Raw genomic sequence first — 14,929 nt, forward strand, 5'->3', positions numbered from 1 at the left:
ATGCTGATGAAATCTGCATCTTATTCGGCCTTCTTCCTTGGTAAACACTTCTGTTAGGGGAGGACCGTGCCGTAGCAGGAATATCGTCAACGAAGGGAAAGCTGCCGCGTGAAAATTAATGGGGAAATGTGCCAGGTCACGACGTTTGAAGAATATGGTGCCCGCTTATCGTTACAGTGGCAGTGCTAAATTGATAAGAGCTTAAAATGTTCAGAAAACACAGGTGTGTACTTCACACTTCAATTCAAGATAGCTTTTCAGTTTGTAATTTGGACAATGTGGAAACCGGCCATCTTCCGTCTGAGTAAATATGGCACTGGTGTGTGTGTGTGCTGTTCCATAGGACTGTTTCTACTGGGGAGAGGAGTGCTGTAATGAAGCACTACACAAATACTTAAATTCTGAAGACAAGGAACAGAGCAAGTGGGCTTCCACTGTTTAGAAACTCCTTTCTGGTCTGGAATCCTGTGTGAAGAAGGCTGGTCCGTCAGTTGGTAAGTGTTGATTGAAAAAGAGCATAACACAGTGGCATTGTGGGTTTGAAGTGCTGTCTGCTCGTAGGTGGCATTTCTTGTACATAAATATACGAGACTCATCTTATCTGAGCTTCCTTACAAAACTCTTCCGACAGAGTGCACCTGCATGGGAAGAAAGATGACGCACGCTTTGTGTTTATGTCGTATGTGATTAGTTGTTTTAGAAATTAATTTCATAGCACTGATTATGTTTTTATATTTAATTTTGTGGAAGGTGTCATTAATTGCTTGTGCAAGGTGTGCACAGTAAGTGTTGTGTACGAGGTATGAGATGGCCCTGACCAAGCAGCGCGTTATCATACCCTTGGCTTCATATCTCTTCTGGCACTTGGCTGGTCTTCAAATAAAGATCATTTATACGCGGTTATCAGTCTCTCGGCTCGTCAATTTCCGATCTTTATGGGACCCTAAGGATTATTTCAGTGTTTAAAAGAGGCTGCCACTGGTCCCAGTCCTGAGCCAGATGAACCCACTCTGTTTCCTTCAGTTTTACTTTGAAATTATCCTCCCTTCTATGCCTAGGTCTTGTGAGTGGTCTCTTTCCTTCAGATTTTCCAACCAAAATGTTGTATGAAGTGCTTTTCTTCCTCACGCATACCATGTGGTGTTGCAGTCGATAATATTCCAAATGGCAGATTGGCCCGCCTGGTCCAAAATTTGACCCACATAGTGTGTCACCAACTGGATGCCCCAGAAACAGCTGTGGAGATGCCAGTAGAATCTATCTGTCCGTGGATTCTGCTCCAACAGATCCTGCAACAGTGAGTATTGCACGGAGCGTCTTTCTTTATGTAATAAATTTTGAACTTTAGCATCTAAATTTCTTGGACAAAGGTTCCATACTGATATGTTACATATTGCATTTGCTGGAGCCTCAATCACTCATGAATATTCCAGTTGGAATGCTGCCCTGTGTTTCAGAACTTATTATTGTCTGGCTCGGCATAAAACCTATGGAAGTTATGTAACAATCACGCTCGCTATCTTTCCCTAAGAGCAGTGAGAATTTCATAACTGTTTTTAATTACCACCTGAAGCAAGTCGTATTATTCAGCCCCTTGAAGAAAAGTTTTCTTTAAACATCAAAAGCCTTTAGAAACAATCTAAACAGAAGAAGTTGACAAATGGTCTGTCACTTCTCATTATGTTTCTGTACTTATTTTGCATGAAACCAACTGACTGTGTAAACTGTGGTTTTACTGTCTGCTGCTGACACGTGACAAGCGTTTTCTTGTGACAGGAGGAAGGAGGAGGGAGGGAAGTCGTCTTCCGGCTCGGACGAGGAGCAGGAGATTCATGAAAGTGAGGATTTGCCGGGCCACATCTCGGTTCTCTTTACTGCCCATGACTTTCTTGGGAGGTAAGATGTCGGCCCTAAGCGAGACCCAGTGGTAATTCCTGAACTGCTGTGTCAGTGGTGGAGATTGATAAAATCTTGAAATGAACAAATTCCAGAACTGATCTTTTCATTATGTTTCCTTGAATCCTTGTTTGTTTCCTTATAAATTTGATCAATGTAATGCAATCCGTAACACTGATCGGGGAAAAGAGCAGCGATGTGAATGCGGTTGAGCGTAATACATTTACACGGGTGGCGTAAAGAGTAAAATTTTACTTGAAATAAAATAAAGCATTTGTTGTTTTAGTCCCGGAGCAGTTTTTACCATTCTTTGTTGTAATGGACTTCTGCTGCGTGTAACTTCCTTCTTGTCGTGCAGGAGGTCTTGGTGCTGCGGCAGTGAAGGGGCACTCCTCTTACACACGTTGGATGTGGTAATTCCAAGGCTGAGAGATGAGAAGTTAGCTTCTGTTAGGGACAGACAAAGTCAAGGCCTGGAACAGGTGTTCTTTTGCTTGTATGCACATCCGAATAAGAAAACCAAGGTAAAATGTTTTCTCTAACAGATTCAACTACTTGCGATAATTTTGTTGGTTCTGTTTATCAGCTCATCAAGGCCGTGTTTTAGTCACGTGTCTCTTTCGTTGACTGGATTGTTCACTGTATAGTTTATTCATTTTTGTTTATTTGCATCGTCCAGAATTATGTTCAGAGTAGATTCATCATGTGATTTTAGGTGTCAGGACACTGAACCTACAGTGCACTTGCAGCTCCCTGCACAGTACAGAACAAGGAACAGTCCATTGCGTAGAACAGCCACTTGCATGAGTGAAGAAAGAACTCTGATAGTCACTTGTTTATAAAGTCACCAGGGAAAGGTACCTACTAACCTAACGTAATTAGGATACGACAGATATTAGAACTGTGTTTGAATCATGAAAAAGTTTGTACTCTCAAAGACTAGACCAGCAAACGAAAGACAGAAGTAAGACAAAAAAAAACAGCATACGCAGTAAATGTGAAACATGACTGTCGGAAGTAACGTTCTTATAAAGAATCCATTATTATCACAGACGTTTAGGGAATCAAAAATACAAGCTGTATCATACTTAACTTCATCATAAATGTTTTTTTCAAAACTGAGGTCCTAAGGCATTCTTCTCCCAACAGGCGCGCTACCTTCAGGACCACGGAGTCCCTCAAGTCCCCTTGACTTGGGTGCGGGGCATGCAGTTATATCAGTTCTACCTGCCTGATGAACTGACAGAATTTGATTCCTACCGTGTCACTAGCATCACAGCTGATGTTGAATGTCTGCTGAAAAGGATTGCCTCTCTGATACCTCCTCATTATAATCCAGGTGATATATTTACTATTACTCTGATTTTTAAAAAGAAAAGCAATTTTGTAGGACAATATCTGCTGTCTGTGATAGCCACTTCAATGACGTGGTTGACTTCGTGAAATGCAGAAGGAACATCTTCATGTTGGGTCGTACTGTAAGGCCATATTCGAAGGATTTTAAGGCAGACTGTAAACGGAACTCCAGTTTGCCTCCGGCCGTCTTCACCATCTGAGAACGATCAGCGTGCGCAGCCCCCTGCTGCATCTTTACATATTTCACAAATGGTCCCGAACCCACGGCGACACTCAAAGTGTCTCGGATCGGGATACCGTCTGTTCGCCATACAATATCGCAGCATCTGCAGAATTCTGTGCCCACATCTGCCAAGAGCTGGCTAGCCCACCGTGCATGGTATTCCATTCTGACACTTCGGTACCGGTAACAGCTGTTAGTCGTAACAGCGACCACACGCAAGGGGCTCCACAATGTTGACGTACCTGCTTCTGCCCCATCTATATCGGCTACTGCGAGCACGTACAGAACTGATATGAATTTGTGTTGCTTTCAGCACATCTGGTGGAAAAAGTGATGGCATATATCGATGGGACGAGCCCGTCTTTTCCCGTGTTGGGAGATGCTCGTAGTCAGTTGCCTCGCTCCATGTCAGCGATCTTCTACCTCTTGGCTGACTAGTATTTCAAAGTTAATGAATGGGTAAGTAGTTGATAAGATATGTGAATTGTGCTTCCTTTAATCTTAATTTCTTTGGATTCTCTTTTTGAATATTCTACCTTCCTTAATGCCCTCGCTTCACTTCTGTACTGTAACACCAAGACAGACATTTCATTACAAAACTTTGTTAGCATTTCTTCCTTGATTTTGTCTTCAGTGTCCTTGTAAGTATGAAGCTAGTAATTTAGTCCTGTCAGTAACTGTTTCAGGTCGTGTGGGGTAATTCCTGTAAAACCCATATCTTACTTTTCTGTACTGAAATTTTAAAGTTGTGCCATGCACATGAAATGTTCAACTCGAACACGAACCTTTGAAGTTCCTCTCCAGAATTATTAATGGACATACATAAGTGTTTGTGGAAGAGTCCTTAGTGTTATGGGTGCAAATATCTGAATGATTTTGACACCGATTATTGCCGTGCAGTGTGGAAACAGTGAACACAAGTATATATTTATTTTCACAGTCTATACACAAACGTTGTAATTAAATGATGTTGTTAAAATTATATAATATTAAAACATTATGTAGTATAAAATATTATATTTTGGCGCTTTTTATCGTAAATACGATTTTACATTATTTAGCGCTTTTTTACGACATGTTTCGAATTTACAAGAAATAACCCAAAGGAAGCAAACAAAATTTCAATGGTTGCAGAACCCAAACAAAACAAATGCGGATAATCTATGTAACGTGAGACGTGAGGCTAGTAGAACCTTTAGGACTAAGAAAAGGGAATACCTGAAGGGCAAAATTGCTGAACTTGAGACAAATAATAAGGAAAAAAACATCAGAGACCTGTACAGAGGCATTAATAACTTTAAGAAAGGATATCAACCCCAGACCTATTTGGTAAAGGATGAAGGTGGCAGTTTGCTTGCAGATCCAATAAAAATTGTGAATAGGTGGAAAAATTTCTTTAGCGAGCTCTTAAATGTTCATGAGACTGGTGATATTAGACAGATTAAAATGCATACAGCTGAACTGTTGGTGCCAGAACCTAGCTTAGATGAAGTGGAACTAGCCATTGGGAAGTTGAAAAGTTATAAATCTCCAGGAATTGATCAGATTCCAGCAGAATTAATTAAAGCAGGTGGCAAAGGGTTGCATATGAGGATCCATAAGCTTATTCAGTTAATTTGGGATAAGCAAGAGATGCCACAACAGTGGAAGGAATCCATAATTATTCCTGTTCATAAGAAGGGGGACAAGACTGAGTGTGGTAATTACCGAGGAATATCGCTGCTATCAACCTCCTACAAAATTCTATCAAACATTCTTTTGGCAAGATTAATTCCATGTGCGAATGAAATTTTTGGGGATCATCAGTGTGGGTTCAGACGAAACAGATCAACGATTGATCAGATCTTTTGCATTCGTCAGATACTAGAGAAAAAATGGGAGTTCGGTGGGACCGTACATCAGTTATTTATAGATTTCAAAAAAGCCTATGACTCTGTGAAGAGAGAAGTGCTATATAATATTCTTATTGAATTTGGTATACCAAAGAAGCTAGTGAGTCTAATAAAAATGTGCTTAAATGAAACCTGTAGCAAAATTCGAGTAGGTAATTATGTATCTGAGTCATTTTCCATCAAGAACGGTCTGAAACAAGGAGATGCTTTATCTCCATTGCTCTTTAACTTTGCGTCAGAATTTGCCATCAGGAAGGTCCAAGGTAGGCAGGAGGGTTTGCAATTGAATGGGACACATCAGCTGTTGGCATTTGCTGATGATGTTAATTTATTGGGGGACGATATAAATACAATAATACAAGCAATTTTGGTGACCATGAGACTAAATTCCGGAAATGCTTGCTACTTCTCAGTTCAAAATATTTTGTCTTCCCGTCTGATTTCTAAGAACCTGAAAATTAAAGTATACAAAACAATAATCTTGCCTGTTGTTTTGTATGGGTGCGAAACATGGTCTCTCACTCAGAGGGAGGAACACAGATTGCAGGTGTTTGAGAATCGGGTATTGAGGAGGATATTTGGGCCTAAGAGGGAAGACGATGGGGCGTGGAGAAAACTGCACAATGACGAGCTTAAAAATCTGTACTCCTCCCCCAGTATTGTCAGGGTGATTAAGTCGAGAAGATTGAGATGGGCCGGGCATGTAGCGCGAATGGATGGGACAAGAGGTGTGCACCGGGTACTGGTTGGGAAACTTGAAGGGAAGAGACCGCTGGGGAGACCTAGACGTAGATGGGAGGATAATCTCAGGCGGGATCTATGGGAGATAGGAGTTGAAGGAGACTGGATTTTGTTGGCCCAGGACAGGGTCCGGTGGAGGGCTTTGGTTAGTTCGGTGATGAACCTTCGGGTTCGGTAAGCCATCTAGTTAGTTAGTTAGTAGTATCTTCTTTGGAACCCATTAAGCATGTGGTCTACCCCAGCAGAAGCATAGAAACAATGGTAAGAGTTTGGCCCCCATTCCGTTGAAATGTTGGAAATCGTTGAGGACGCTGAAACGAAACCTGAGGAGTCTGCACCAGAGACTGATTCTGAGTCACCTGTTAAATCAACTAATGTCCAAGGAGACACAAGGAAGATGTTGCATGATGTTCAGGGAGATGCTACTTTGACAATTATCTCTAACAAAAAAATTGCTAGATTATCACTGGAAAATGTTGAGCAACCACGATCTCAACGATTATCAGATGAAGAAATTATCAGGGTGAGTGCAGTTGCTAGTAGTGATCCAACTGCATGTCTCCGTCTAATTCAGCTTCAAGCAGAATCAGTTGATAAATTGAATGATTCCCCACGTAAAGTGTCCAATCCTGGTTACTGTGTGAAAATGCATGCAACCTCAAGTGATAACCTACTTTCACTCTGCCTTCAGATGATGGACAGAATCAACAAAACAGAAGAGATCACTGTAACTGCATGGCGTCATTCTGAATATGTAATTCTAGATCCAACTAACAGACAGATTTCACATGCTGACAGCGGTTTGAAAATAGTGGGTAGATCTTCACAGTTTGCTGTTATAGAAGTTGGACAAAGATCTGAACATAACACATCTACTGATCTAAAAGAATTAATTCTTAAAAAGGAAATTGAAGTGTCTAAAACATACGAAATATTTGGCAACTTTAGTGACCCAAATCCTTCATGTAACACTGCTGCAGTAGAGTTAAGAGATGACTGCAAGAGTTTCTATGGGAATGACAAAGAGACTGATGATGGTGAACCTCCTCTTGAACTGAATGACAGTTCAAGCTCAGATGATGAAAGTCCATCTCTTGGTCACAGTGTGTCTGAAAATATTTTATTTACTTTTGGTTTTGATGAATGAGAATTTAAATAAACATTCAGTTTATTGATTATAGTATATAAAGTTTATTCTGTAGTTATTCTTTAATATTATATAGAGGTTTTAACATGATCCACTGTGGATGAGCAGATGTTGTTTTCAGATTACCCTGAAAACTGAATGATTTGTTACATCACAGGAATATAGCCTTTCACCACTGTGCGTACGCTGATGGGTCTTCAGGTTATGCTGATCGATGAATGACTTGTTACACAAATCGCAGGAATATGGCCGCTGGCCATCATGTAATGTGTTCTCTTCTTTTGCAGGACTGTAGCAAACAAATCGAAAGTCTTCAAAGCCTAGAAAATTTTATTCCATTGTGTGCTGATCATGCATTCGCGTTCACTGGGCGTTGACTGTGACGTCACAACATGGCGGATATGTTTCGTCAGCTTTAGTGAGTTGTTACAGAACAAGGACTGTATTAGTACAACTGTGAACTGAAGTGAGCCATATCTTGAAGTGCCAGTATTTATTACATCCAACAACCAATCAGATTTCTATTTAGTCACTGCAACAGTATCAGTGCCCGTTGAAAATAAATAATTCTGAATCTTTATTACGCAGTTTTCTGGTCTCAGTCGTCACTTTATCTCTCTTAGGTCAAGTTATTCGGGTTCTGAACTTCATTTTGAAACATTCCTAAGAACTAAATCAGTTTTTACGATGTTTTGAAGATATGTTGCATGTGAAAATGTGTGTGCTATAATAGCAATACATTTGAATCCAACAAATACTGAACTTTTCTGCCTTCAAAGACTTTGGACATCCATGGATATTTGTGTAGCTAGCAGCAAAAATGAATTTCTTCTTGGCTTTTACCTGTTGTCTATCTTGTTTAGGTCAGTTTGAATAATATTAAAACTTTTAATGACTTTCATGTAATAAAGACCTTTTGCTACTCTGATAACTCAGAATAATATGATGTTAATTTTCTCACATTAATTTGTATGTTGTTAATACGTAGGAGGCTAAATGTTATGTTTTGTATTTATACAATTTGGTAGAATCAATGCATTGCTTATATACTTACAGGTAGATTTTGATTAAAGTTTGTTATTGTCAACATTGTCAGTGTTGGTAAAATTCATTACAATTTTAGGAGCTTGCCAAGACTTTGGGGACCAAACGTAATGTTGCTGCATTTAAGAGTACATTGCAATCAGGTCTTTTCTCATTGTGATTATGAATTAATGACTGCTGCCTCCATTATAGCATTATTTGTTGCATTTGTAACCACACTTGGAGGATACAATCAGGATCTTTGGTTAGTGTATGAACTGTAGTGATCTGATAAGAACAGTTCAATTATTTAATAAAACTATTAATTATAAACTGTTTGCACAGCTTTATTCAGTCAGACTTTCATGACATTTTTCTGTTTTGACATGTTTCTACTATACCAGGTGATCTTAAGGCAGTAAATACTAAATGTATGATAATTCTTACAACAAAGATAGGATTGACCTGTTCATTTACAGGTTTGGGTCCATTGCATGAGCTTTATATAAACTATGTTTATTTGTCATAAGAGATATTTTGTTTTGAGGTTATGTACATTGTTTTGTATAACAATAAATATTCAAATTATATAAGTTGAAATGTAAACTTATGGTATGTAACATCTAGCTTTCTTGAAGTTAATGACATTTCCAGGTACTAGCATTGTTAAGACTCAAGTAGTTTGGTCTGTAATGTCAAAAAATCTTGCTGTTAAAATGTTATTGCACAGTGTAGAAGACTAGGTTGCTTCTATTATAAACATGTATGTTATGCAGATTGTGTATGTTGTATTGAATTTTTATGCTTATAAATATATCATGTTTCTGTATGTTTCTAGTTTTGTTAGAACTGCTGTTGAAACTGTATAACATTTTGTGTAATTATACATAATTCCTTATTTCAGACGTGCAAAGGAAGAATTCAGGCGGAAAAATTTTCCTGATCGATATCCAGCTTTTAATGGGAGGAAAAACTTGTACAGTACTCGAGAGCTGCCAGAGGTATGTTTGGTTTAATTTAACAAGTGTAAGCTGTTGCTGCTGGTAATGTTGATGTGGATGTAAAGACATACAACTTGTGATGGAGGCAGTACGTTCCTTTGAAACATTGATCAACTTGTACCAGACTACACAGTGCAACATTCCAGATGACAGCCATATTCATACTTATCGTTGTGAAAGTCTCAAGTTTTGCCATGTCAGAGTTAATTTAAAAAGTTAGTTTCCCTTTGTATCACTGTAACTTTGTCTTCCAGTGTATGTGTTGTAAAATTTATAAGTGTTCAGTTCTGAACATTATGGTACATACAGCTATTGAAAGTGATACTGTGATACTCTGTAGCAAAGAACTAAAGTGGTTTTTTTCTTCAGAAAACTGAAAGTCTCATGGTGCATGATGATGAATCTGTTAGGGTTAAAGAGTGTGAGATTACCATCAAATACACACCCCAAGTTGATTTTGGATCCCTCTCTACATGCATGAGCAGTGAACGTACACTGGAAATCCCACAGAAATGTATTCAGGCTGTAGATATTGTAATTCAAATCTAAAACTTCTTGACGATGGTGAAGAGTCAATTGAATAAAAATTTACTTGGATATTATCCATCGTCTAGTAAATATAAAACGTAAAACGACGTTTCGGAGATGGGACTCTATCTCCGTCTTCAGGTTCCTACACAGTTGGGCCCACTAGATAGAGCTAATCCCTATCTCCGGACAAAGTAAAAAAGTAAAAGTCCCGGAATAAAAAGGCATTAACACACCATCCATCCGTGGGACGTAAAAGAATAGAAGTAGAAATCAAAATTCATTGAACACGATAAAAAAAACTCACAAAAGGTGGGAATAAATACACATGAATATTACTTCGAAACTCGATGCCCAACTTGGATTTCTTCAGAGATGACAGGTATCCAAATAGGAGCCAGAGTATTATTAACAGAACCCAATACCATCTACAGAAAATACAAGGAGGCAGCACACATGGCACTACTCGCCAATCCTATCAGCCAGCCTAGTTTGGATTTATCTCCTATTTGGATACCTGTCATCTCTGAAGAAATCCAAGTTGGGCATTGAGTTTCAAGTTAATATTCTTGTGTATTTATTCCCACCTTTTGTGAGTTTTTGTTTTTTGGCTTTATCGTGTTCAATGAATTTTGATTTCTACTTCTATTCTTTTACGTCCCACGGATGGATGGTGTGTTAATGCCTTTTTATTCCGGGACTTTCACTTTTTTACTTTGTCCGGAGATAGGGATTAGCTCTATCTAGTGGGCCCAACTGTGTAGGAACCTGAAGACGGAGATAGAGTCCCATGTCCGAAACGTCGTTTTACGTTTTATATTTACTAGACGATGGATAATATCCAAGTAAATTTTTATTCAGTTGTATATATTGTGCTGTGCAATGCACCATCTTTTCATGGGTACGTAGTTAATTAGCTATTTTGTGACTCTTGGTGTACCAGAAACATCTGATTGGTCTGTAAGGTATTCATCAATACTGTGTCAGTTACAGAGATTGTGTAGTGTCAAATGAAGTGGGTAGATAATGAAATGAAAGTATGTAAAGTCTTGAAAGATGTCTACTTCAAGATTCTCACTGGTGTTGCCTGCAGGGACCAAGGAAGACCTAGAAAGCACTGAATCATGGTAACCAGAAAACCTGGCTGAGATTTGATCATGATCTTGAGGAGGATTGTGACATGATAATTGTTCGTTAATTTTTAAACTTAAAAATAATTATGAATGTTGATTAAAATGGATATGAGTATTGTAAAAACTCTGCATGTATTTAGATGTTATTGGCAGAGAGATTTTTTGGTTTAAGGGTTAATCTACTGGATGATAAAACTGGACTTTTTCATCCCAAATTTTTATGGCATTTTTAAATAATAGTCTGTGATATAAAATTGAAATTGATTCTGTCCAAAGTATTTTTACTGTGATCAGTACATTTTTTATGAATTAGCGACGAGTTGTTAATTTTTAACTTACAACAGTGCTGTTTGTGCAGGGTCGGATGGGTCTTTGGTAGGTATGTTTGGGTGAAAAGGGGTTACTGGTGAGATCTCTTTTCCTGTCAGGGTTAACATGGATGATCACCAGCTGGATTGTAGACAATTGCTGTGAAGTGGTGAGGTTGCAGGAGTGTCAAGTTTTGCCACAGTTGTTAACACTGGTATATACTATATAGTATATGGTTTATTAATGTTGATGAAGATGATTCTCGTACGTACAACACAATGTTTATCAGAAAGAACACAGGCAGCTTTACGAAGAGAATGAATCCACTCTAATTTCTCGGATTGCTGCCAACTAGGCCACTTTGCAACTCCGTTATTCCCAAGTGTTTGGGACTGTTTCTACAAGTTGCCACTTCCCTACCCTCTTTTTACTGAAAGATTCCGGGAAAATAACTGCTCAGTACTTGGGTTTTTCAAAGGAGTAGCAGGTATATGCATGTGGATACCTGCGTTTTACAGCTTAGTTGTGTGTGCTTGCGCCCTGGGCTTGAACTCTGGGGTCCATGGCATACACATTGGCTAGACCAGTTATAAACTGTTTTATCTCTCCAAATCTTATGTGACTATATATTATTAGAATTCTGAAAGGAGATTCCCTTTTTTGAAGTGTATTTGCAAACTGCTAATTTTTCTGTTTATTTGTTCCTTGCTTCAGCTATATGTCAGTTTTATCTTGGAGTATAATTTTGTTTGAATTTAGTTTTAGCATATAAGTGTAAGGCTTAAATTTATGTTCTAAAATTTAGCTCTGCTTTTTCGGATGTCAAACTAGAAACAAGAATTGCACGAAGTACCAGAAATCAGCTTATTATTGGCGTGTCATTAATATTTTTCTTTCATTTTCTCAACAAGGTACTTAAAAATAGGGCCTTAGTGCTTCCTATTAATCATCTACAATTCATGATGTGATCGCAGTATAATTCTGTAAATTGTGCGGTAGTCGTGAAGTGCAGGAGTATGAGAAATAAATAAATCCATTAGAGTTTGAAGTGAGTTCATAATGAGTCTTTAGCCTGGTTTCTTACTAAGTTATTTGCGGTTTTCCTGATTTTCTCCACCAAAATTCTGATATAATGCATTAAAATATGCCAGAACTACTACTTCCAAATTTCCTTAATTCTTTCACTGAACGCTGTCTAACATGTGCAGTTCATGAGGCATTTAGCATGAAGATAATTCTGTGTTTCACTTTGAAAGTAGAATGCTGTCTTTTCGTTATGGAGGCTTGGTCTGCATGGGATTTATGGTGGATAAAGTGTTACTGGAGTTGGTTTTTTCTGAGTTCTTTTGTCGTATCCTGTCAGTTATTGATTAAACAGTGTTCCATAATATCAGTGCAGTGTGTGACTATGCAGGATATTATCAGTCTCATACCTGTTGGGACTTCAGCCCTGAAGTTTACTTTAGTGATGATTTTATTGCATGTCGCTGTTTTGTTGAGGTGCATGAAGAATTTAATTTGAGACTGTTTTTCTGTGTTTGATAAGATAATGGTATTAATGTTTATTTTGTTAGGTTTGTGCAAGTTGGACGCTCATTCTATACTCCTCCAAGCGGTAGTATTTTGAAACTGGGTGATGGACTAGAAATGTGGTATGGAGTGTTCCAAAGTGCCACTTTGGGCTGGAAGCCATTTGTGAACATTGATGGTCAGTATATTTAATGGTTGGTAATACTTGGTACTTAATACAGGGGCTTGTCTTAGTGTTAGCATTACCCTCTATATTTTTAGGTACCTTGTTTAGTTGGACAACATTCCTCAAACCCCTGAAATATTTATTGCAGATATTGTCAGTAGGCATATTTGAAAGTTAAATGTCAACTATAATCAGAATCACATGTGCACCAAAATACATAACCAGGTACTGAAAAAGACACTTTTCTGTTTGCCTCAGATGAGGTGTGCCAAGATTTATGGTAATGGATTTTGTTAATGGGTCATGTGTACTACGGGCCGCTGAACATTCTCTGGGAAACAAAATACATCAGGCATTGAAAACAGAATATATATGAGGTTTTTATGAAAAACGAGCAATATTTTTTCCATTCTTATCAATTATTGGTATTTGTTCTCTTTTTCATTTTTGTTTGTTATTGTGAGACCATTTTATTTCATAAAAGTTAATTGTGAAAAAGTTCTATCACTTTATTTTTAAATAATCCAGGCCATAAATTTGTTTCCAATGCTGAAATTCATTATCCAGAAGACGGAAATCTTCATACTCACCACTGTGAAAACCTCAAATCATTCTCATTATCATTAGTTTGTACAATTGCTTTAAAATAATTTGTCACCAAAGGGGTTAAGCAGAAATAAGGCATTTTTTTATCAAAAGCTTTGGGCTGGTGGTCCAGATTTCAGCTCTGAATACGGAACTTGGCATGATTTTTTAATTACATTACAGGTTTTCTGCGTAATGTTGTAAATTATTTTTCCTTGTATTGAATTAAAATTATATCATATTGAAAAAAGATTTGAAATAAAAGTTGTAGATGTGTATGGGATATATGTATTACTTGTGTAATGCTCATTTTGAGAAGATTGATAAAGTTTGCAGAGTTGTGTAAAATAAAATAATTTATAGTCACGTACATTTTTAAAAATGGGCCATCTGGTATGTAGAACCCTTCAGTGGAACTGTGGAATCAGTTGAAGAGTATGAATACTGAAGTATGACTGTGAGTTGAACTACAATCAGAAGGAGGATTTCAAGAGCTATATCAGTGGTAAGGTTGAGAATAGTTACTGAAACACTGCATTATCCCTTTTAGTACCGAGCCAGTACATGGAACTCTGCCATAAGACTGCGAAGCCATTTTGTTTGAAAAGGAAGACCTGTAGTTAAGAGATATATTTTTCTTTGGAAATGTAGTTTAAACTTTCAAGAGAACTGTGTTCGTATATGAGCTGTTAAAAGCAAGTAAAACTTTCGTTTTGCAAAATACATTTTCAAATTAACATTGAATTTTCACATATAAAATAATGTTCTTCAAAGATGAAAAAGTTATGAACACAATTAATACAAGTTGGTAGGAAACCACAACAAATTCATTGTCAGCATTGTTATTCACAGCAAAAGCATTACAGAGATCAGATGGATAACGCTGTTTAAGGAAATAATTGCTGTTTATTCTGAGAATCATGAAAACCATAAATGCAAATTATAAAAGTTATTGATTGTTAAAAAAGGTGGAACATGTAGTTAACACTGAACTTCAAAGACTTAACGTTATGAAGAAAATAATATGGTTGAAAACTCTGTTGATCAGGGACCATTATGTCCCTTTAAAATTCACTTCGTAAGGTTTTCAAATGTGGCCTTTTCAAGTAAGGTGTTTGAACTATGGGGTCTGTGCTAACTATATGCTGGTCTTTTAAATTGTGGGCATAAGAGGAGAAGTGACATTATATACTTTTCTCAGGAGGGACAAAGTTATTTTAAATATTCAGCATTGTGTGTAGGCCTATTGTTAATTTATTTATATTTTGTTAACGTACATACAGATTTGTGTCCTCACACTATAACATCTGACTGTTTGTTTAGCTATTTGAATAACATAACATGAAGATGGCTGTTTTCTGGGAACTTCTGCCAGACTGCATGGCACTATAACCCAGAA

At 37.7% G+C, this 14,929-nt stretch overlaps 2 protein-coding genes and 1 long non-coding RNA gene across 3 annotated transcripts; 2 read left to right on the forward strand and 1 right to left on the reverse strand.

The window, feature by feature from the left end:
* Positions 1-715: 715 nt before the first annotated feature.
* LOC147870952 (uncharacterized) lies at positions 716-7,523 on the reverse strand. Its single transcript, XR_015532992.1, has 3 exons — positions 7,429-7,523; positions 2,201-4,041; positions 716-1,289 (listed from the first exon to the last, which is right to left on the reverse strand). It is a non-coding gene; the product is annotated as an uncharacterized LOC147870952 (long non-coding RNA).
* On the forward strand, positions 1,107-4,492 carry LOC147870953 (calcineurin-binding protein cabin-1-like). Its single transcript, XM_087341546.1, has 5 exons — positions 1,107-1,297; positions 1,777-1,896; positions 2,255-2,420; positions 3,046-3,235; positions 3,789-4,492. The coding sequence occupies exons 1-5, from the start codon at positions 1,107-1,109 to the stop codon at positions 3,911-3,913; spliced, it is 792 nt and encodes a 263-aa protein (XP_087197672.1). The 3' UTR covers positions 3,914-4,492.
* A 19-nt stretch (positions 7,524-7,542) lies between the features above and the next one.
* On the forward strand, positions 7,543-13,813 carry LOC147870954 (protein argonaute-1-like). The gene is made up of 3 exons (XM_087341548.1): positions 7,543-7,673; positions 9,183-9,279; positions 12,824-13,813. Exons 1-3 carry the CDS (start codon positions 7,607-7,609, stop codon positions 12,969-12,971), a joined length of 312 nt encoding a protein of 103 aa, XP_087197674.1. The 5' UTR covers positions 7,543-7,606; the 3' UTR covers positions 12,972-13,813.
* Positions 13,814-14,929: the final 1,116 nt, after the last annotated feature.

The sequence above is a fragment of the Zootermopsis nevadensis genome, unplaced genomic scaffold, assembly GCF_977971745.1.
Source record: "Zootermopsis nevadensis isolate Lab colony 2312 unplaced genomic scaffold, Znev_1.0 Znev_ptg000082l, whole genome shotgun sequence".
In the NCBI taxonomy this organism is placed as follows: Eukaryota; Metazoa; Arthropoda; class Insecta; order Blattodea; family Termopsidae; genus Zootermopsis; species Zootermopsis nevadensis.